The sequence below is a fragment of the Anolis carolinensis genome, unplaced genomic scaffold (genome assembly GCF_035594765.1).
Source record: "Anolis carolinensis isolate JA03-04 unplaced genomic scaffold, rAnoCar3.1.pri scaffold_8, whole genome shotgun sequence".
NCBI classification, from domain to species: domain Eukaryota; kingdom Metazoa; phylum Chordata; class Lepidosauria; order Squamata; family Dactyloidae; genus Anolis; species Anolis carolinensis.
In genome coordinates this window covers 1020001-1040469 of record NW_026943819.1, presented here as the reverse complement: position 1 = coordinate 1040469, position 20469 = coordinate 1020001, and the positions used below count along the sequence as shown (strand labels likewise).

At 53.5% G+C, this 20469-nt stretch overlaps 3 protein-coding genes across 6 annotated transcripts in view; all 3 read right to left on the bottom strand.

Moving 5' to 3' along the window:
- Nucleotides 1–2495: 2495 nt before the first annotated feature.
- Nucleotides 2496–10452, bottom strand: apoa1 (apolipoprotein A1). Its single transcript, XM_062960915.1, has 4 exons — nucleotides 10297–10452; nucleotides 5969–6029; nucleotides 5449–5605; nucleotides 2496–3279 (listed from the first exon to the last, which is right to left on the bottom strand). Exons 2-4 carry the CDS (start codon nucleotides 6009–6011, stop codon nucleotides 2652–2654), a joined length of 828 nt encoding a protein of 275 aa, XP_062816985.1. The 5' UTR covers nucleotides 6012–6029; nucleotides 10297–10452; the 3' UTR covers nucleotides 2496–2651.
- Nucleotides 10453–12304: 1852 nt separating this feature from the next.
- Nucleotides 12305–14661, bottom strand: LOC134293418 (uncharacterized). 3 transcript variants are annotated; one of them, XM_062960912.1, is made up of 3 exons: nucleotides 13264–14661; nucleotides 12926–13233; nucleotides 12305–12894 (listed from the first exon to the last, which is right to left on the bottom strand). In XM_062960912.1, the coding sequence occupies exons 1-3, from the start codon at nucleotides 13962–13964 to the stop codon at nucleotides 12701–12703; spliced, it is 1203 nt and encodes a 400-aa protein (XP_062816982.1). In that variant the 5' UTR covers nucleotides 13965–14661; the 3' UTR covers nucleotides 12305–12700. The 3 variants fall into 3 exon arrangements, with proteins under 3 accessions (XP_062816982.1, XP_062816984.1, XP_062816983.1); XM_062960914.1 differs by having other exon boundaries at nucleotides 12305–12925; nucleotides 13019–13233; nucleotides 13264–13964; XM_062960913.1 differs by having other exon boundaries at nucleotides 12305–13233; nucleotides 13264–13964.
- sik3 (SIK family kinase 3) overlaps nucleotides 13911–20469 on the bottom strand; it is a 51886-nt gene continuing 45327 nt past the window's right edge. For both annotated transcript variants that reach the window (XM_062960910.1, XM_062960911.1), the window contains 7 exons: nucleotides 20222–20331; nucleotides 19230–19527; nucleotides 16965–17923; nucleotides 15312–15478; nucleotides 15085–15217; nucleotides 14824–14998; nucleotides 13911–14671 (listed from right to left, as the gene is read on the bottom strand). In XM_062960910.1, the coding sequence (XP_062816980.1) occupies nucleotides 14841–14998; nucleotides 15085–15217; nucleotides 15312–15478; nucleotides 16965–17923; nucleotides 19230–19527; nucleotides 20222–20331 (1825 nt within the window). In that variant the 3' untranslated portion in view covers nucleotides 13911–14671; nucleotides 14824–14840. The remainder of the gene's footprint in view (nucleotides 14672–14823; nucleotides 14999–15084; nucleotides 15218–15311; nucleotides 15479–16964; nucleotides 17924–19229; nucleotides 19528–20221; nucleotides 20332–20469) is intronic.

Genomic DNA, 20469 nt, shown 5'->3' with positions numbered 1-20469 from the left:
AACTCTACATGTATGACTCTGTGAGTCTGGCTATCTGTCGGGAGGGCTTGGATGGTGCTCTTCCTGGCAAAAGCGGGTGAGACTGGATGGCCCTTGGGGTCCCTTCTAACTCTACATGTATGACTCTGTGAGTCTGGACATCTGTTGGGAGGGCTTGGATGGTGCTCTTCCTGGCAAAAGCGGGTGGGACTGGATGGCCCTTGGGGTCCCTTCCAACTCTACATGTATGACTCTGTGAGTCTGGACATCTGTTGGGAGGGCTTGGATGGTGCTCTTCCTGGCAAAAGCGGGTGGGACTGGATGGCCCTTGGGGTCCCTTCCAACTCTACATGTATGACTCTGTGAGTCTGGCTATCTGTCGGGAGGGCTTGGATGGTGCTCTTCCTGGCAAAAGCGGGTGGGACTGGATGGCCCTTGGGGTCCCTTCTAACTCTACATGTATGACTCTGTGAGTCTGGACATCTGTTGGGAGGGCTTGGATGGTGCTCTTCCTGGCAAAAGCGGGTGGGACTGGATGGCCCTTGGGGTCCCTTCCAACTCTACATTTATGATTCTGTAAGTCTGGACATCTGTTGGGAGGGCTTGGATGGTGCCCTTCCTGGCAGAAGCGGGTGAGACTGGATGGCCCTTGGGGTCCCCTTATTCTTAAGGAATATCTATGCAGAAGAGAAGCCCTATAAGGCCAGGCACCTGGGGACTAATGCCTGGCTTTGCATTAAGAATAGGAGTTCCCCCTGTGCCTGGCCTTGCATTAAGAATATTAAGAATATCCTGTTCTGAATACAAGGCTGGGCCTATGGGGACCCCTTATTCTTAATGTAACTCCAGGAATAACAAGGACCCCTATTTTTAATGTAAGGCCTGGCACATGGTGCCCTCGATTCCCAATGCAAACCTGGTCAAAAGAGATCCTTTGTTCCCAGGGCCAATCCAGGCATATTCTCTATGTGTATGCTCAGGCATATGGGGACCCCTGACTTTGGATGCAAAACCTATTTTTCAGGGAAATCCAGACATAAGAGGAACCCCGATTCAAAAACGGTCCCCGAAATATTTTTTTTAGGCCTTCATGGCAAACGGAGAAGGAGAAGGAGGAGGAGACCGTCTGTCGGGGGTGCTTTGCAGGAGATTTTCCTGCTTCTTTGCAGGTTGAACTGGATGGCCCACCGGGTCTCTTCCAACTTTAAGACTGGATGATTCTCTGAACCCTTTGGAATGGCGACAACAGAATAAACCTTGCCAGGAAAACCCCAGTTCACGATCCTTCAGACCGTTGGAGGGCTGGACTATAGTTGGCCACCAAGAAATAATAATAATAATAATAATAATAATAATAATAATAATAATAATAATAATAATAATGCTTGTAAGAGAAGACGAGACCCCTTGGGTCATTTAGTCCAACCCCCTTCTGCCCTTGTGCCATGGGGGCCGGATAAATAGCTTTGATGGGCCACATCCAGCCCCCAGGCCTTAGTTTGGGACCCCTGGACTAGATGGTCTTGGGAGGTCCCACCAGACACCACAGTTCCCCCTCCAGGTCCTGACGTAGCCTTGTGGCCTTTGCCAGCTCCCTCCTCCTTAGGACTTTTCTCTCTCAGCCTTCTCTTCTGCAGACTCAACATGTCCAGCTGTTTCAGCCGCTCCTCATAGGGATTGTTCTCCAGACCCTTGAGCCTTTGAGTCTCTCTTCCTCTGGACACATTCCAGCTTAAGAGTCAACCTCTCCCTTCACTTGCGGTGTCCAGAACGGGACACAGTGTGATTCCAGGTAATGTGGTCTGACCCAGGCAGAATGTCATGATCCCACATCTCATGACATCTCCGAACACAGAGCAAGCGCTGACAAAGAACAGATGCCAGCCATAAAACCTCAATTACCCTCTGGTATGTGAGAGCCCCTATATAAATGGGCTACGGAGAAGATTCTGGTATTCCGTACAATAAACCTGTTGGAATCTACCCAGCGTGTGTCTTGGTGCTTTCTTCTAGGGAAGACTTTGTTGGGAGTCACCCTGGACTACTCAAGTCTAAATGTAGTCAGATAGATGATAGAGTTAAATTGAGGGAATCCTTTCCCCGTTTCCAAAGTATGGCTAGATAGGATTCACCATTGTTTCCTGCTTCCCGTCCTATTTAGGTCAGCCCACCCTTTGATGTTTCTAGAAATGTGATCTCTCCTAGGGCTTTGACGTAACTTTCCCAATTTGGCTTTTGGAATGTTTATGGCCCTAGAGGAGAAGCGACCCACGAGGCTTGGTTGGTCGCCATTCCAGCTTCCTGCTTTGTTTCAGAGAGGACGCACCTCTGTCCTCTATTAGTCAAGATGTAGCTATCTAGACCTTTGTTAGACGGATTAAAATAACAAAGAGAAGAGAGCATGGGGAGCAGGACTTCCATCCCTGGATCTAGGCACTGAACTTCTATTGACGCAGGCCAGAAACACCTCGTCCCCTAACAAGAAGCAGACACTCGGCAAAGCTCGGACAGCTGGATGCCATGACCTCCCTTGCATTTTTATTATTGTTGTAATGCTTGGAAACAGAAGTTAAAAAGGAGGGAGAGGTCTTGCACGGGAAACGCATCAAAGAGGGAGTGGGGGGGGGGGGGGAGAAGGGTCTCGGAGTCACGGGGTCACGGGGGGGGGGGGCTCAGGACTCCTGCTGCTGCTCCTGCTGGGCGGCCTCCAGGGTCTTCTGCAGGACGGTGAGCATCTCGGTCAGGCGGGCGCGCACGGCCTGGGCCACGGGGGCCAGCTCCTCGCGCAGCTTCTCCACCATGGGCGCCACCCTCTCCCGGAACTCTCCCAGGTGCTGCTGGACGCGGGCCTGGTACTGCCGGACCTCGGGCAGGCCGTGCTCCCGGACGGAGGCGATCTTCTCGGCCAGCTTCTGCCGCAGCTCCTCCCCGTGCGGGGCCACCCTCTGCCGCAGCTCGTTGACCAGCGCGCGGAACTTGTTCTGGGCCTCCTCGGCCACGGGGCGCAGCTTCTCCTGGGCCTTCTCCAGGTTCTGCTGGGCCAGCTGGCGCATCTCCTCCCCGATGGGCTGCAGCCGGGCCTGGTAGGCGTCCGCCTCCTGCTTGAGCTTCTTCCCAAACTCCTCCACGAAGGGCTGGATCTTGGCCTTGACCTCCTCCAGGTCCTTGCCCAGCTCCTGCCGCAGGCTCTCCAGGTCCGCGTTGACCTGCGTCTTCAGGGCCTCGATCTGCGGGGAGAGATCCTCGCGGAACTTGGTCACCGCCGCGCTCAGCGTCTCGTAGTTCTCGGCCACCTTCAGGCTGCGGAAACGGAACGGCCAGACGGTCAGTTCGGCTCTTTCGGAATGGAATTCCCTGGCACACTGACCCAACACTCCCAGTTTTGTCCAACGCTTTCATGGCTGGAATCATTGCTTAGCTGGAGCCCCCGGTGGTGCAGTGGGTTAAAGCCTTGTGACTTGAAGGTTGGGCTGCTGACCTGAAGACTACCAGGTTCGAATCCCACCCGGGGAGAGCGCGGATGAGCTTCCTCTATCAGCTCCAGCTCCATGCGGGGACATGAGAGAAGCCTCCCACAAGGATGGTAAAATCATCAAAAACATCTGGGCAATGTCCCCTGGGCAACGTCCTTGCAGACAGCCAATTCTCTCACTCCAGGAGCGACTTGCAGTTTCTCAAGTCGCTCCTGACACAAAAAAACCCCCAAAAAACTGGTTGGCTGTGAGTTTCATGGCCATGTTCCAGAAGCATTCTCTCCTGACGTTTCACCCACATCTATGGCAGGTATCTTCAGAGGTTGTGAGGTCTGTTGAAAACCAGGCAAGTGGGGCTTATATAAATATCTGTGGAAGGATGTCCAGGGTGGGAGGAAAAACTCGTCTGTTGGAGGCAAGTGTGAAGGTTGCCATTGGCCACCTTGGCTAGCATTGAGTAGCCTTGCAGTTTCAAAGCCTGGCTGCTTCCTGCCTGGGGGAATCCTTTGTTGGGAGGTGTTAACTGGCCCTGATTGTTTCCTGTCTGGAATTTCTTCATTTTCTGAGTGTTGGTTTTTTAAAATTTACTATCCTGATTTTAGAGTTTTGAAATACTGGTAGTCAGATTTTGTTTGTTTCCATGGTTTCCCATGAAAGCACCCAGGGTGTGAAGCTGGCATTGAATAGCCTTGCAGCTTCAAAGCCTGGCTGCTTTCATGGGAAACCAGGAAAATGAACAAAATCTGGCTCAAGAACAACACTCAGAAAACAGAGGAATTCCAGGCAGGAAACTATCAGGGCCAACCAAAGATTCCTCCAGGCAGCAGCCAGCTAGGCTTTGGAGCTGCAAGACCATTAAATGCTAATCAAGGTGGTCAACTGCAACATTCACATTTGCCTCCAACAGACAAGAGTTCTTTTTCCTTCTCCCACCCTGGACATCATTCCACAGATATATATCTAAGGTAAAGGTAAAGGTTTCCCCTGACATTAAGTCCAGTCAGCATTATCCATAGACACCTCCAAGGTCATGTGGCCGGCATGACTGCATGGAGCGCCGGTACCTTCCCGCCAGAGTGGTACCTATTGATCTACTCACATTGGCATGTTTTCGAACTGCTAGGTTGGCAGGAGCTGTCTATCTATCTATCTATCTATCTATCTATGGAGCCCCGGTGGCTCAGTGTGTTAAAGCACTGAGCTGCTGAACTTGCAGACTGAAAGGTCCTAGGTTCAAATCCCGGGAGTGGAATGAGCACCTGCTGTTAGCTCCAGCTCCTGCCAACCTAGCAGTTCAAAAACATGCCAATGTGAGTAGATCAATAGGTACTGCTCTGGTGGGAAGGTAACGGCGCTCCATGCAGTCATGCCAGTGGCCACATGACCTTGGAGGAGTCTAAGGACAATGCCGGCTCTTCGGCTTAGAAATGGAGATGAGCACCAACCCCCAGAGTCGATCACGACTGGACTTAATGTCAGGGGAAACCTTTACCTTTATATCTATCTATCTATCTATCTATCTATCTATCTATCTATCTATCTATCTATCTATCTATCTATCTATCTATCTATCTATCTCTACTTGCCTCCGTTTCCAACAGACCTCACAACCTCATAGATGTGGGTGAAACGTCAGGAGAGAATGCTTCTGGAACATGGCCAGGCAGCCCAGAAAAATCACAGCAACCCAGTCTCCAAGTTGGTTTGCCAGAATGCAAGAGTGGGACAAGAGCTGGAGAATCGGCTCATCTCTGGCCACCTTCTCCATCACCTTGTAATGGGAGTTTGGTGGATGTTTGCACCTTCTGGACGGGCTCTGAGCTCCAAGATAACGACAGCAAAGGCCACTTGCACACACATCCCTCCCATCCTTCCAAAAACCCAGCGAGGATTTCCAGAGGGGTGCTGAGATGGGCTTAGGACCTGAGCCCCCGTTCTGGGAGGACGCCCACAGCACCCCAAGACAGAGAGAGGTTTCCCCAAGTCGGTTACTCACTCGAGCTGTTTGCCGAGGGCCGAGGCATCGAACTGGGTCAGGATTTCGTGGGCTCCAGCCTTTGCCGTTTCCATGTAGAGGTGGATGGCGTTTTGGAGGTTCTCCATGGGCGTGTGCTGCGGCTCATCGTGCTGCCAGAAGTGGCGAGCCTGGGTTCCTGTGGGGAGACAGTTAGGGTCAGGGTCGGCAATACAGACGAAGATGAGGGGCTGCCAGGATTGGGTCTTTGTTGGGAATGTCTGGAACCTGCTACAGCTTGGATGACTTTGTGAGCCTTATTGTGTTTTGGGCCTTGGCTTTGGACTTCGGATTACGCACGGTCTTGGGAGTTTTGGTGAGGACCTTTGGAACGGACTATGGACTATTATCCCTCCATAGTCTACACTGGCTTGGATCCCGGACTTGGACAGTGAGTGGCTGCTCATACTGGGCAGAGTTACAGCACAGAGGGGTCTTCCTCAGGCCAGGGACTGGGGGGCCTCGGAGGGCCCGAAAGCCATGGTTCCCGTCCGTTACTTACCGGTGAGGAACACCAGGAGGAGGGAGACGGCGACAGCTCTCATCTTGCCAGACGCTCCAGCCTGGAGGCGGAGAAGGAAGCGGAGAAGCGGTTCAGCCAAAACATCAACAGAAGGGTCAAGAGAAAGGCTAGGAAAGGCTTTCCCACCTCTCAGGTTTGAAGTGAGGCTTCAAAACCTTTGGGGAGAACAACTCTACCAAATGTGGCTGCAAAACAGACATGGGCAAACTTTGGGCTTCCCTCCAGGTGTTTTGGACTCCAACTCCCACCATTCCTCAGTCTCCCTCCTTTCCCCCTCAGCAGCCTCAGTCCCCTTCCTTTTCATAGAATCATAGAATAGTAGAGCTGGAAGAGACCTCATGGGCCATCCAGTCCAACCCCCCGCTAAGAAGCAGGAAATCACATTCAAAGCACCCCCGACATCCCCCCTCAGCAGCCTTAGTCCTCTTCCTTTTCCCTCTCAGCAGCCTCAGTCCCCTTCCTTTTCCCTCTCAGCAGCCTCAGTCCCCTTCCTTTTCCCTCTCAGCAGCCTCAGTCTCCCTCCTTTCCCCCTCAGCAGCCTCAGTCCTCTTCCTTTTTCCTCTCAGCAGCCTCAGTCTCCCTCCTTTCTCCCCTCAGCAGCCTCAGTCCTCTTCCTTTTCCCTCTCAGCAGCCTCAGTCTCCCTCCTTTCCCCCTCAGCAGCCTCAGTCCTCTTCCTTTTTCCTCTCAGCAGCCTCAGTCTACCTTCTTTCTCCCCTCAGCAGCCTTAGTCCTCTTCCTTTTTCCTCTCAGCAGCCTCAGTCTCCCTTCTTTCTCCCCTCAGCAGCCTTAGTCCTCTTCCTTTTCCCTCTCAGCAGCCTCAGTCTCCCTCCTTTCCCCCTCAGCAGCCTCAGTCCTCTTCCTTTTTCCTCTCAGCAGCCTCAGTCTCCCTTCTTTCTCCCCTCAGCAGCCTTAGTCCTCTTCCTTTTCCCTCTCAGCAGCCTCAGTCTCCCTCCTTTCCCCCTCAGCAGCCTCAGTCCTCTTCCTTTTTCCTCTCAGCAGCCTCAGTCTCCCTTCTTTCTCCCCTCAGCAGCCTTAGTCCTCTTCCTTTTTCCTCTCAGCAGCCTCAGTCTCCCTTCTTTCTCCCCTCAGCAGCCTCAGTCCTCTTCCTTTTCCCTCTCAGCAGCCTCAGTCTCCCTCCTTTCCCCCTCAGCAGCCTCAGTCCTCTTCCTTTTCCCTCTCAGCAGCCTCAGTCTCCCTTCTTTCTCCCCTCAGCAGCCTTAGTCCTCTTCCTTTTCCCTCTCAGCAGCCTCAGTCTCCCTCCTTTCCCCCTCAGCAGCCTCAGTCCTCTTCCTTTTTCCTCTCAGCAGCCTCAGTCTCCCTTCTTTCTCCCCTCAGCAGCCTTAGTCCTCTTCCTTTTCCCTCTCAGCAGCCTCAGTCTCCCTTCTTTCTCCCCTCAGCAGCCTCAGTCCTCTTCCTTTTTCCTCTCAGCAGCCTCAGTCTACCTTCTTTCTCCCCTCAGCAGCCTTAGTCCTCTTCCTTTTCCCTCTCAGCAGCCTCAGTCTCCCTCCTTTCCCCCTCAGCAGCCTCAGTCCTCTTCCTTTTCCCTCTCAGCAGCCTCAGTCTCCCTTCTTTCTCCCCTCAGCAGCCTTAGTCCTCTTCCTTTTCCCTCTCAGCAGCCTCAGTCTCCCTCCTTTCCCCCTCAGCAGCCTTAGTCCTCTTCCTTTTTCCTCTCAGCAGCCTCAGTCTCCCTTCTTTCTCCCCTCAGCAGCCTTAGTCCTCTTCCTTTTCCCTCTCAGCAGCCTCAGTCTCCCTCCTTTCCCCCTCAGCAGCCTCAGTCCTCTTCCTTTTCCCTCTCAGCAGCCTCAGTCTCCCTTCTTTCTCCCCTCAGCAGCCTTAGTCCTCTTCCTTTTTCCTCTCAGCAGCCTCAGTCTACCTTCTTTCTCCCCTCAGCAGCCTTAGTCCTCTTCCTTTTCCCTCTCAGCAGCCTCAGTCTCCCTCCTTTCCCCCTCAGCAGCCTCAGTCCTCTTCCTTTTCCCTCTCAGCAGCCTCAGTCTCCCTTCTTTCTCCCCTCAGCAGCCTCAGTCCCCTTCCTTTTCCCTCTCAGCAGCCTCAGTCTCCCTCCTTTCCCCCTCAGCAGCCTCAGTCCTCTTCCTTTTCCCTCTCAGCAGCCTCAGTCTCCCTTCTTTCTCCCCTCAGCAGCCTTAGTCCTCTTCCTTTTCCCTCTCAGCAGCCTCAGTCTCCCTTCTTTCTCCCCTCAGCAGCCTCAGTCCTCTTCCTTTTTCCTCTCAGCAGCCTCAGTCTCCCTTCTTTCTCCCCTCAGCAGCCTCAGTCCTCTTCCTTTTCCCTCTCAGCAGCCTCAGTCTCCCTTCTTTCTCCCCTCAGCAGCCTCAGTCCTCTTCCTTTTTCCTCTCAGCAGCCTCAGTCTCCCTTCTTTCTCCCCTCAGCAGCCTCAGTCCTCTTCCTTTTCCCTCTCAGCAGCCTCAGTCTCCCTTCTTTCTCCCCTCAGCAGCCTCAGTCCTCTTCCTTTTTCCTCTCAGCAGCCTCAGTCTACCTTCTTTCTCCCCTCAGCAGCCTTAGTCCTCTTCCTTTTCCCTCTCAGCAGCCTCAGTCTCCCTTCTTTCTCCCCTCAGCAGCCTCAGTCCTCTTCCTTTTTCCTCTCAGCAGCCTCAGTCTCCCTTCTTTCTCCCCTCAGCAGCCTCAGTCCTCTTCCTTTTCCCTCTCAGCAGCCTCAGTCTCCCTTCTTTCTCCCCTCAGCAGCCTCAGTCCTCTTCCTTTTTCCTCTCAGCAGCCTCAGTCTCCCTCCTTTCCCCCTCAGCAGCCTCAGTCCTCTTCCTTTTCCCTCTCAGCAGCCTCAGTCTCCCTTCTTTCTCCCCTCAGCAGCCTTAGTCCTCTTCCTTTTTCCTCTCAGCAGCCTCAGTCTACCTTCTTTCTCCCCTCAGCAGCCTTAGTCCTCTTCCTTTTCCCTCTCAGCAGCCTCAGTCTCCCTCCTTTCCCCCTCAGCAGCCTCAGTCCTCTTCCTTTTCCCTCTCAGCAGCCTCAGTCTCCCTTCTTTCTCCCCTCAGCAGCCTCAGTCCCCTTCCTTTTCCCTCTCAGCAGCCTCAGTCTCCCTCCTTTCCCCCTCAGCAGCCTCAGTCCTCTTCCTTTTCCCTCTCAGCAGCCTCAGTCTCCCTTCTTTCTCCCCTCAGCAGCCTTAGTCCTCTTCCTTTTCCCTCTCAGCAGCCTCAGTCTCCCTTCTTTCTCCCCTCAGCAGCCTCAGTCCTCTTCCTTTTTCCTCTCAGCAGCCTCAGTCTACCTTCTTTCTCCCCTCAGCAGCCTTAGTCCTCTTCCTTTTCCCTCTCAGCAGCCTCAGTCTCCCTCCTTTCCCCCTCAGCAGCCTCAGTCCTCTTCCTTTTCCCTCTCAGCAGCCTCAGTCTCCCTTCTTTCTCCCCTCAGCAGCCTTAGTCCTCTTCCTTTTCCCTCTCAGCAGCCTCAGTCTCCCTCCTTTCCCCCTCAGCAGCCTCAGTCCTCTTCCTTTTTCCTCTCAGCAGCCTCAGTCTACCTTCTTTCTCCCCTCAGCAGCCTTAGTCCTCTTCCTTTTTCCTCTCAGCAGCCTCAGTCTCCCTCCTTTCCCCCTCAGCAGCCTCAGTCCTCTTCCTTTTTCCTCTCAGCAGCCTCAGTCTCCCTCCTTTCCCCCTCAGCAGCCTTAGTCCTCTTCCTTTTCCCTCTCAGCAGCCTCAGTCTCCCTCCTTTCCCCCTCAGCAGCCTCAGTCCTCTTCCTTTTCCCTCTCAGCAGCCTCAGTCTCCCTTCTTTCTCCCCTCAGCAGCCTCAGTCCCCTTCCTTTTCCCCCTCAGCAGCCTCAGTCCCCTTCCTCTCCCCCTTCAGCCGCTTAAGGGGACTGAGGCTGCTGAGGGGGAAAAGTAGAGAGACTGAGGCTGTTAGAAATGGTGAGAGCTGAAATCCAAAAAACCTGGAGGGCCAAGGTTTGTCCATGCCTCCTGTAAACCATGGGATGGTTGCTAGTGAGCAAGCAAGGAGGGACCACTGTTGTCCAGAGCTTCAGAGGCATTTGTCTGGTCATTATTTGGCCCGAATGGACCTTGGGCCAAACCACTGCGGTTGCCGGGAAGATCCCCAAGATCACCATCCTCAAATCAGACCAGAGACAAGATTCTCTGGATGGAACGCAATGGAACAGTCAAGCTGCGAAGTTGTTGAAATTGGGCATTTCCTTTGGGCATTCCCACTGCTCATAGAACACGCAGCTTCAAGGAGGAGAAGGGTACATGCAGGACCTCAAATGAAGCAGCAGGACAACTTGAGGAAGATGGGAGGATGGAGACAGAGAGAAAGGAAGAGATGGAGAACCAAGCCCGTCGTTCTTCTTACCAGTTCTTCTGCTCCCCACTTGCTGCTCCGTCTGCTGCTTCCAGGACGGCCAGGCTCCGGGCTATTTATCCTGGAGGCGGTTGTTTATTGCTGGAGATAAGTGAACGGCTGTAAACCGGGAACTCACTATGTGGCGCAGAGAGTTCAAGGATCAAGCACCACGCATCGCAGCAGCGATCAAGGAGCAACGGGGACAGGACGGAGGGAGTGCCTGGGCGCCGGCCAAGAGGCAGATTGGGAGCGGGATCCTGCTGGTTCTGTTGCCGTTCCCAAGTGGCTTCGGGATTCGGCAGACTGGCCTGGGGTCAAGCCCGGGCCTGGACGGCGCCGATCCGTTCCCAGGCTCTGCTGCCGGGCCATGCGTGGCCGAAACGTCCCTGTGTCTGTAAGAAACTCGGGCAAACGCAGGACAAGATTCCTGACACTGTGCCACGTCCCTTAACCTTCCTAATACCACGACCCCTTAATGCAGTTCCTCATGTTATGGTGACCCCCAACCATAAAATTATTTTTGTTGCTACCTCGTAAGTGTAATTTTGCTACTGTTATGAATCGCAAATCGTAAATATCCAATAAATATCCGAATCGCAAATATTCAATAAATATCCGAATCGCAAATCGTAAATATCCGATATGCTGGATGCGTTTTCATTCACGGGAATACATTTGACACAAATACCCAATACGCCCAAATTTGAATACTGGTGGGGTTGGGGGAGGCATTGATTTTGTCATTTGGGAGTCATAGTTGCTGGGATGTATAGTTCACTTACAATTAAAGAACATTTCGAACTCCACCAACAATGGAATTGAACCAAACCTGGCACACAGAACTTCCATGACCAACAGAAAATACAGGAAGGGTTTGGTGGGCATTGCCCGTGAGTTTGGGAGTTGTAGTTCACCTACATCCAGAGAGCAAACAATGATGGATCTGGACCAAACTTGGCAAAAATGCTCAATATGCCCAAATGGGAACACTGGTGGCGTCTAATAAGATATGCGCAGCGTGCATAAGAATGTGTTTTTGTTTGTTTCAAACTACCGTCTGTCCTCCCAACAGCCCGAGGATCCTGACTGGACTGTGAACCTGAGTGACCGGTCCTCAGCTTAAAAGGTTTGAACTTGTTTTAGGCAATGGGCAAGGGAGCGTACCTGTCCCTGGAACATCTAAGCCAGTGGTTCCCAACCTTTGGGCCTCCTGGTGTTTTGGACTTCAACTCCCAGAAATCCTGGCCAGCTGATCGGCTGTTAGGAAGTGTTGGAGCTGAAATCCAAAACACCTGGAGCGAGGCCCAAAGGTTGGGAATCTCTGATGTAAATGGATTAATGAAACTGATGAACAAGGAGGAGGTCCTTCAGACCAAGGAGACCCACTGTATTTATGGGACAGAGCCAAGGGCCATTCTGTCCAACCCCTTTTTTCTGCCTTCATGCAGGAAACACACAATCAAGCCCTACCGACAGATGGCCATTCAGGCTCTGATTAAAAGCCTCCCAAGGAGGAGTTTCCAATGGACTCTGAGGCAGAGAGTTCCACTGTTGAACAGTCAGGAAGTTTTTCCTAAGGTTCAGGTGGAATCTCATCTCGCCATCTGAATCCATTGAGTCCTAGTCTATTGAGTTCGCTATCCTCCCCCTGCGTCCAAGATGCACCAGGACTTTGGACTGAAAGGCTTAATGGGAATCCCTGAGAAGGGGATGGCGAATTGTTCCTGGAAGCCTCAGCTGCCTTTCCAAACAGGTTCGAACTGCCCTGCCGAAGACGGACAACAAGGTCCATGAGCTCAGGACAAGTGAGCGGAGTTTCAGGCAGGAGCTGTTCCCGGAAATGTGCAAAGCTCTGGCCGAGGCTGGTTTTGCTCGTTTCTCGATTCGAGGGATCCCAATCTCTTTGGGTTTCGCCCGGTCCTCGGCTCTCGTAAGACATTGACCAGGACGGTCTTCTCTGCCTCCCTTTCCTCCGCCAAATCCGGAACCGAAGCAAGAGAGGAGCCGGAGCAGAGAGTCAACCATAATCATGGGGTTTTTATTTGTCATGATCCCACATCCAACTAAGTCACTAGTTGCAAATGAACACGCACGCAACCTCCCCAACTCCGGCAAATAGAAGATGGGGCGGGGGGAAAGGAAACAAACCATAACAAAAGGAAACCGGAACTGGAGGATCTGCGGGAGGCGTCCGTTATTGTGGGTTCTTGCTTTCAGTCCCAACGAACGAAGGGGGAGAGAAATAATAGCAGAAGGATATCATACATTCGACGTATACGGCGAGTATTGGTTACTACAATACAAAGCAATGATCTTTAAAAAAAGAAATAGAAATTAAAAAAGTGTGATACTGCCAGGATTGTGTAAACCAGGTGTGAGCAAACTTTGGATGTCCTTCCGGGTGTTTTGGACTTCAACTCCCATAATTCCTGGCCTCAGGCATTTCCTTTTTCCCATCAACTCCCACCATCCCACCATTCCTAATAGCCTCAGGCCCTTTCCTTTTCCACCTAAGCCACTTAAGCTGAAAGGGACGGAGGCTGCAGAGGGGGAAAAGGGAAAAAGAAGAGGACTGAGGCTGTTGAGGGGGAAAAGGAAAGGACCGAGGCTGCAAAGGGGGAAAAGGAAGAGGACTGAGGCTGCAGAGGGGGAAAAGGAAAGGACCGAGGCTGCAGAGGGGGAAAAGGAAGGAGACTGGGGCTGCAGAGTGGGATAAAGGAAGAGGACTGAGGCTGCAGAGGGGGAAAAGGAAGGGGACTGAGGCTGCAGAGAGGGAAAAGGAAGAGGACTGAGGCTGTTGAGGGGGAAAAGGAAAGGACCGAGGCTGCAGAGGGGGAAAAGGAAGAGGACTGAGGCTGTAGAGAGGGAAAAGGAAGAGGACTGAGGCTGTTGAGGGGAAAAAGGAAAGGACCGAGGCTGCAGAGGGGGAAAAGGAAGAGGACTGAGGCTGCTGAGGGGGAAAGGAGGGAGACTGAGGCTGCTGAGGAGGAAAAGCAAGGGGTCTGAGGCCAGAAATTGTAGGAGTTGAAGTCCAAAACACCCAGAAGGAGGGCCGAAGTTTGCCCGTGCCTGATGTAAACAGAAGCGGGGATGGACACACAAACCGGAGGGAGAAGAGTCCGGAGCCGGGATGGCCTTTTGCGCCCTTTTCCAGGCCTGCGAAGGGGGTCTCGCGCTCCTTCTCCTTCTGTGCAAAATTCAGGAAGGGGTTCTGCTGCTGCTGCTGCATCGAGATCGGTGTGTATATATCTATACATATATCTTTCTCTCTCTATATATATTTCCTTTACAAAAAAAGTATTCCAAAAAAGAGTCAGTCGTAGGAATCCTCTGCGGGAGCGTTTCCCAAAAAAGTCCCAAAAAGGCAGAAAAGATGACGCCGGGTGCGGGAAGACCCCTCCCTGCCTTGGAAACTGGGTCAGCCTTGGAAAACAAGGTCTCTGGGTGTCAACGGAGAGGGAGGGGGGATCTGTAAGGAAAAGCCAAGGAAGATAGGACGGCAGAAGAGCGGGGACCGGGAAGCAGCCGAGCGGGGAGGGAAAGGGAGGTCGTCTCCTCTCGACAATTAATTTATCAATAATAATATTAATATCAATAATAATAATAATAATAACGACAATAAGAACCAACAACAGAACGACATTTATCCAAAAACAAAGAAAAAAGAGCAAATTCATACATGATCTGGAAGGAAAGAGGAAAGCCGGAGAAAGAAACGACGAAGCAAAAAGGAAGGGTGATGGATTCGAATCGGGGAAAGTGTACAAAAGGGAGGGAGAAAGGAAGGAAGGAAGGAAGGAAGGGGAAAAGGATGGTTTTCCGAAGTGTTAAAAAATGGAAAAAGTGGACGCACGAAATTAAAAAAGAGACGCACACAAGCAATATTGCACCACTGCCGGAGGGGGAGAGAGACCAGGTTGCCACCGCCGAAGGATGGGGAGGGAAGGAAAGAGGTCAAGGCAAGGCAAGCAAGGCAGGCGTGACGTTGACCAGAGCTTCTGCTTCCCGCGTCCATCACGCGCTCACTCGGCCCCGGTGTCGCCATTTCGGGGAAAACTGTCCCGCATGCAGGCGGGCACGGCTCTTCACCGGCACCTCCCTCAGGCAAAAGGGTGGCCTTCTTCCCAAGGCGGATGGTGCATCCCATCCTCCCCAAACGCGTCCTGCAAACGGCTACCGTCGCAGGGGAGGGATATGGCAACGGTGGACACCGGGAGGGAACAAGTGCACGGTTGAACCAGGGAGGAAGAGTCGGAGGAGGCCGCTGCCGCCAAATTTCCATCCAGGAGAAATGCTACGGCCTTCCTTTTGGGGCAATGCTGCGAGATACTGTTGGTTTGGAAATGGACCTTTTTTTTCTTTTCTTCCAACGCTGTACATACCCCTACCGAGACAGAAATAAACAGAGGGAGACAGAGAGAGAAGGGCAGGGCTGAGATCACTCGGAGGCCCACTTGCATGGCGTGAGTGATTCTGCACCTCCCCAAGGCCCGTCTTCTGTTCACGCCAGGCGCAGGACGCTCCCACGATACCTACTGTAGCCCGCCGCCTCTCTAGACCCCGGCTTGCTCCATGCTGAAGGGCACCTCCGGGTGCTTGTAGCTCAGCAGGACGTCCGTGATGCAGGTGGAGGGGTAGCAAGAGGCGTTCAGGTGCTGGCTGCTGTCCCCCAGGGCCAGGTGCTCCTCTCCTTCCAAATGTTCCTCGCCGTCTGCAAGGCATGTGGAAGTTGAGGCTCCAGCGTGTGCCACAAGGAGCAGGCCACCGTGGGTCAGTCTAGGTGTGCCCGGCACTCACCTGCCCTCTCCCCGTCGTGGAGCGGCTGGCTGCCCATCAGGGAGGACTGGCTGAGCACGGCGTCGGCCATGCGGGCGGAGCTGAGCACCTTCCCCGCCATGAGGCTCATGCCCGGCAGGGTGTCCAGTTGCACCTGCAGGAGAGCACGGAAGGAACGCCGGGTCAAGAGGCAGCAACGGCAAGGAGAAGCCGCCCCAGCCGCCCGCCCACCCACCCAGGCCACGTACGTAGGCGTCCTCGCTGCTCTGGATGGTGTGGTGTCTCTGCAGAGGCCGGGCTCTGTGGTGCGGTCCGGGGATGGCCCTGGCCGAATAAGCCCCCAGCCCCTCTGCGTCGGCCATCTCCACCTGCCGGGGCGAGGAGTGCCGCTCCATGCAGCCGGACACCATGGAGTCTTCGAGGGTGAGGAGGGGGGGAGGGAAGAGAAAGAGCATCAGGCCTGGCTCGGGCACCCATCACAACACCTTTATCCTTCCGGCCCAGGGAGGAAGCAGGAAAGGGATAGAAAGCTTACTATCTTCCCTCCCTTTTCCTGTGTGGGGAGGAAGCTCCTTCCTTGGAAGCTTGAAACAGAGGCTGGATGGCCACCTGGCAGGGGTGCTTTGAATGTGCATTTCCTGCATGGCAGAATGGGGCTGGACTAGATGGGCTTTACAGGTCCTTCCAATATCGCTGAAACCTCAGAACAGCAACATCAGTGGAGCTCCCACCCAAATGCTCTCCATCGCTAGACCTTCTTGGCTTCAAGAAAATGGCTGCATCCTGTCCCCCACTACTTTGTTCCAAGACTGTGCTTTGCCTGCATGGCGAGGGGTTGGACTAGATGGGCTTCAGAGGTCCTTCCAACTCTATTATTCTATGATTCCATGACCTCGGGCCACTTACTCACTCTCCAGGAAATGCCACCTGGGGGTCTGGGGCTGACCCATGCTAGCCACTGGGATTGCCAGCCTGAAATCACAGGCGGACGGCCATCCTTGCATATCCTGCTCTCTGCAAATATATCTGTGAGCCACCCTGAGTCCCTCTGGGGAGATGGTGGCGGAGTATAAAAATAAAATTATTATTATTATAATGTTCCCATTTAACTTAAGTTGAGGCTACGGGCAGTGTGAGAGGTGTGCTGCGCCTTCCTCACGGAAGCAAACCCAAAGCGGGGCAGGCCGGGTGGGCCATACGAGGGTTCCCTCCTCTCCGAAAGAACCAAGCCTTGACCGGAGAAACCCCCAACCAGGCTCCTACACAGTGTCCCCTCTTTTGGGTGAAACTGATTCCTCCAGCTCCGTTTCGACCTGTGCCTTCAGGGCAAGGCGGACCCCCGTGATCCCCTCTTGCCAAGGGGCTGGTGGCAACCCTGTCTCCATCCAGAATGAAGGCACTGCCTGGAGCCTGGTCTTTGCCCCCCAGCCTTTCTCCCCGGAGTTTGCTGGCAAGCGGAGGAGCCACCCCAACAGGGCGTTGCTCCTCGTTGGGACAGAGCCCAGGCAAAGGCCAGGCTCCGTCAGAGGGCAAAGGCCGCCTTTCCATCGGGCCTTTTACAGCCTCGGGCCACTGGAGACGGAGGAGCAGACCCAGAGGCAGCCCCGCCCCATTCGGGGGACGCCTGTGGCCTCGATGGCCCACACTTTCCCTTCTTCACCCAAGTCCTTCCAGGCAGAAGCCTGGGCATATAGTTACCCCCCAATGGAAAAGGAGAACCGCCTTTGTGCTACCCAGTTCTCTAACTCTGAAGATATGGAACCCTGGCCTCCCAGATGCTTTGGACTTCAGTTCCCAGAATCCCTCACTGTTGGCTGAGCTGTCTGGGCTTTCTAGGGCTTGATGCACGGCTCAAAAAGACAGGGCCCCGAACTGCACCGTGATCCGGCCCCGGCACTTGCCTCGGCAGGGAGCCTCGTTCCGGCTGAAGGCGGCTGCCGCCATGGGCTGGGCCCGGTAAGGGTGGCCCATTTCCGCCTCGTGCTTAGCGGTCCCATAAAAGGCCTCCAGGTCCCCCGGGCCACCCACACTCAGGAGCAGCTGGGGCTCGTGGTGGTGGTGGTGGTGGGGATGGTGGTGGTGGTGGTGGCGGCCCGCTTTGGTCTTGCTGCCCAGAAAGGCGTCCCTGTCCCCCTGGCAGGCGCAGTCCACCGCCACGGCCTCCTCCTGCTCCTCCTCCGGCTCCTCCTCCTCCTCTTCCATGCTTTCCGAGTGGAGCAGGGCGGGCGAGGGGGCGTACGCATGGGCCGCCCCCCCCTGCGCCTGGAGGCCGTCGTGCGCCCGCACTTTCAGGAGGTGCTGGGGGCTGGTGTGGTGGTGCTGGGGGTGGTGGCCGTGGTGCGGGTGGTACGAGTCCGTGTTCTGGTAAGGCAAGGAGAGGGAGTGGCGCTCCGACAGTTTCTGGGCCACGCTGGACACGGCGTGGTGCCCGCCCTCCCCGTGGCTCATGTGCCGGATCAGCTCCTGGAACTCCTGCTGCTGCTGCTGCTGCTGCCGCCGCTTGAGGATCTGGGCCACCTCTGCCTGGGGCAGCCGCAGGTCCCCGTGGCCCGTGAGCGAGTGTCGGGGAGAGAGCAGGCCCTGCAGGAAGTGTGGGACTTGCTGGTGCCGGCTGTAGTCCGGCGGCGTCGGGGAGAGCAGGGCCTGCTGCAAGGCGGAGGCGTAGTGCTGCTGCTGTGGAGGGAGCGGCTGGGCGCTCTGGGTGAAGGCGGGGAACGGCTCCATCTGCGGTACTTTCATGGCCTGCGAGGGGGAGAAGCCCACAGCTGTGGACGGGCCGTAGGGGCCGGGAGGGGCCCGGGGCTGCTCCGGAAAGAGGTGGGGATGCGTGTGCACCTGGTCGTAGCCGGAGGACGGATACCTGGGCAGAGGGGGAGACGAGGAGGAGGAGCACATGGCGTAACAATGGGGGGCACGGAGGTAACCACTGTGGCCGAACTCCTGTCTTCCCTCTGCTTCACTCTAGATCAAAACATTCCTATCCATACAAATATTCATATCCACTCGATTTTAACTTGCAAATTTCAACTTGTTTAATTTTAATCTGCATTTTACTTGTACAGTACAGTAGAGTCTCACTTATCCAACCTTTGCTCATCCAACATTCTGTATTATCCAACACAGCCTGCCTCCTGCCTGGATCCACAGCTGCTTCTCTAGGCAGCAACGTGCAGTAGGCCGAAACGCCCAACAACAACACGAGTACAGCCATGCTCCCAAATAAGTGGCAGACTTGTTGTGAAACATGATGTTTTGGTGCTTAGTTTGTAAAATTTGACTTTTAATAGGCTTTTCCTTAATCCCTCCTTATTATCCAATCTTTTCACTTATTCAACATTCTGCTGGCCCGTTTATGTTGGATACGCAGGACTCTACTGTAATTTGTTTTATCTTGCTGTTTTGGCCACATTGTAGTAATAATAATAATAATAATAATAATAATAATAATAATAATAAAGTGTCCTAGACACTTGGGAAGTGTTCGACTTGTGATTTTGTGAAACGAAATCTAGCATATCTAGTTCGTTTCCTGTGTCATACAATAATAATAATAATAATAACAACCTTGATTAATGTTCTGCCCTATCTTCCCGGAGGGACTCAGGGAGGATTCCAAACATAGAAGGCAAACATTCAATGCCCGAATACAACAACAATACACCCATAATAACAAAAATTGACAACCCAACAAACTAAAATTAAATAAAAAATGTAACCTGTTACATAAGACATAAAACAAAAGATCAAACATTGAACAGAAGCGTCAATTTCCCAGTTCCGTGGGGGCAGGAAAAACAGGCACAATGTTCTCATGAAGTCCAAAGTACTGGCAATACAAAGATAGAACAAGTAGATAGACAAAAGGAAGCAACCCAAACTGGTTCGAAGAGTCCCTTCACAAACAAAGGGTCACAAAGCATACTAAGGCTGACTAATGTTGAGAAATATGTTTTATGGGTCTTTTATTGTGATTCCTTTTTACAATTGAATGCTTCATACTATTTATCCGTATTGTCTACTATATTGTTTATTTTATTTTTTTGGCACTGAATGTTTGCCTTTTATGTTGTAAGCCGCCCTGAAGCCCAGGAAGCCAGGAAGCCCAGCGTGTTGAGTGGCACAGATCAAGAAAGAGAGGCGAGATTCCCTCGGCAGGGCCCTCTTACCTGTGCGTGGTCGTCTCCGTGCCGTCGGCGCTGAGCTGCTTGGAGAGCGGCCTGGGCCCGTAGGAGAGGGAGGCCATGAGGCTGGCCCGGTGGTGGTGCATCTGCAGCTGGTTGGCACTGGGGCCGACGGGCAGGCCGCCCATCATGTCCCCGCTCTCCTGCATCTGCATGGCCACCGCCGGCTGGCCCGGCCCCAGGCAAGAGAGGGCCAGGCCCGGCGGGGGGGAGCAGCTGCCCGAGGGCTGGAAGATGGCACCGTGAGAAGGCATCCCTTGGAACAGAGACGGGGAGGCAGCACCTGCCAAGAGCGGATCAAGATGTGAAAAATATCTTGGAGTCCTCGCGGGGAGGAAGCTGAAAAATGAGCCAGGGATGTGATGCGGCAGCTAATGTGATGGATGGCCCACCAGGTCGCTTCCAACCCTAGGATTCTATTATTCTAAGATACTACCGTGTTTCCCCAAAAATAAGACAGTGTCTTATATTAATTTTTGCTCCAAAAGATGTGCTAGGTCTTATTTTCAGGGGATGTCTTATTTTTCCATGAAGAAGAATTCACATTTATTGTTGAACAAAAAAACGAACATTTATTATATACTGTAAAGTAGTTGTCATCACAAACCAGCATAACCAAACAAAGTGTGAATCTTATCAAGAATTTCTTGTTACTACCATTATTTCCATGTACAACAATCTATGGTATGTACATTTACCGATCCTGCAAGCTTTGGTGTTCTGTTTGGCAGACATGCTTCCAAACAAAAACTTAGCTAGGTCTTACTTTCAGGGGAGGCCTTATATTTAGCAATTCAGCAAAACCTCTACTAGGTCTAATTTTCTGGGGATGTCTTATTTTCGGGGAAACAGGGTACTAGAACCACTTTGTGTCCAACAGGCAACTGTGGATGGGAAGGGGTGAGGCGGCCTCTTGTGAGCTCCTCCTCATGTCCTAGGAAGTGGAGGGAAGGGAAGGAACAACGCTGCCGGCTTACCATGGCTCTGGTGGACGCTGCTGGCGGTGGGAGGGGGGCTGCTGTCGGGCTGCCTGAAGAGATGGTTGCTGGGATGGTTGGGAGGTGGGCTGGAGGGCTGGATCCGCAACCTGCACAGAGACAAAGCGGGGATCTGCTAGGAAACACTGGCCCTGGGGTGGGGAGACCAGTAAGGCCCTGCTTTAGGGACATAGGAAGGCGAGGGTGGCCGTGTGGGATGAGGGGAGGCCAGGAAGGGAGACCCAACT

Bases quoted from the DNA above. Each gene is read 5' to 3' on its own strand.
- apoa1 (XM_062960915.1), bottom strand. From the start codon at position 6,011: ATGAGAGCTGTCGCCGTCTCCCTCCTCCTGGTGTTCCTCACCG. The intron at 5,606-5,968 runs GTAAGTAACGGA...GTCTCCCCACAG, and splicing joins CCTCCTGGTGTTCCTCACCG to GAACCCAGGCTCGCCACTTC. The intron at 3,280-5,448 runs GTGAGTAACCGA...CCGTTTCCGCAG, and splicing joins GCCCTCGGCAAACAGCTCGA to CCTGAAGGTGGCCGAGAACT.
- LOC134293418 (XM_062960912.1), bottom strand. From the start codon at position 13,964: ATGAATTTGCTCTTTTTTCTTTGTTTTTGGATAAATGTCGTTCTGTTG. The intron at 13,234-13,263 runs CTCAGTCTCCCT...CCCCTCAGCAGC, and splicing joins TGCTTTTCCTCCTCAGCAGC to CTCAGTCCTCTTCCTTTTCC. The intron at 12,895-12,925 runs CTCAGTCCTCTT...CCCCTTTGCAGC, and splicing joins TCCTTTTCCCCCTCTGCAGC to CTCGGTCCTTTCCTTTTCCC.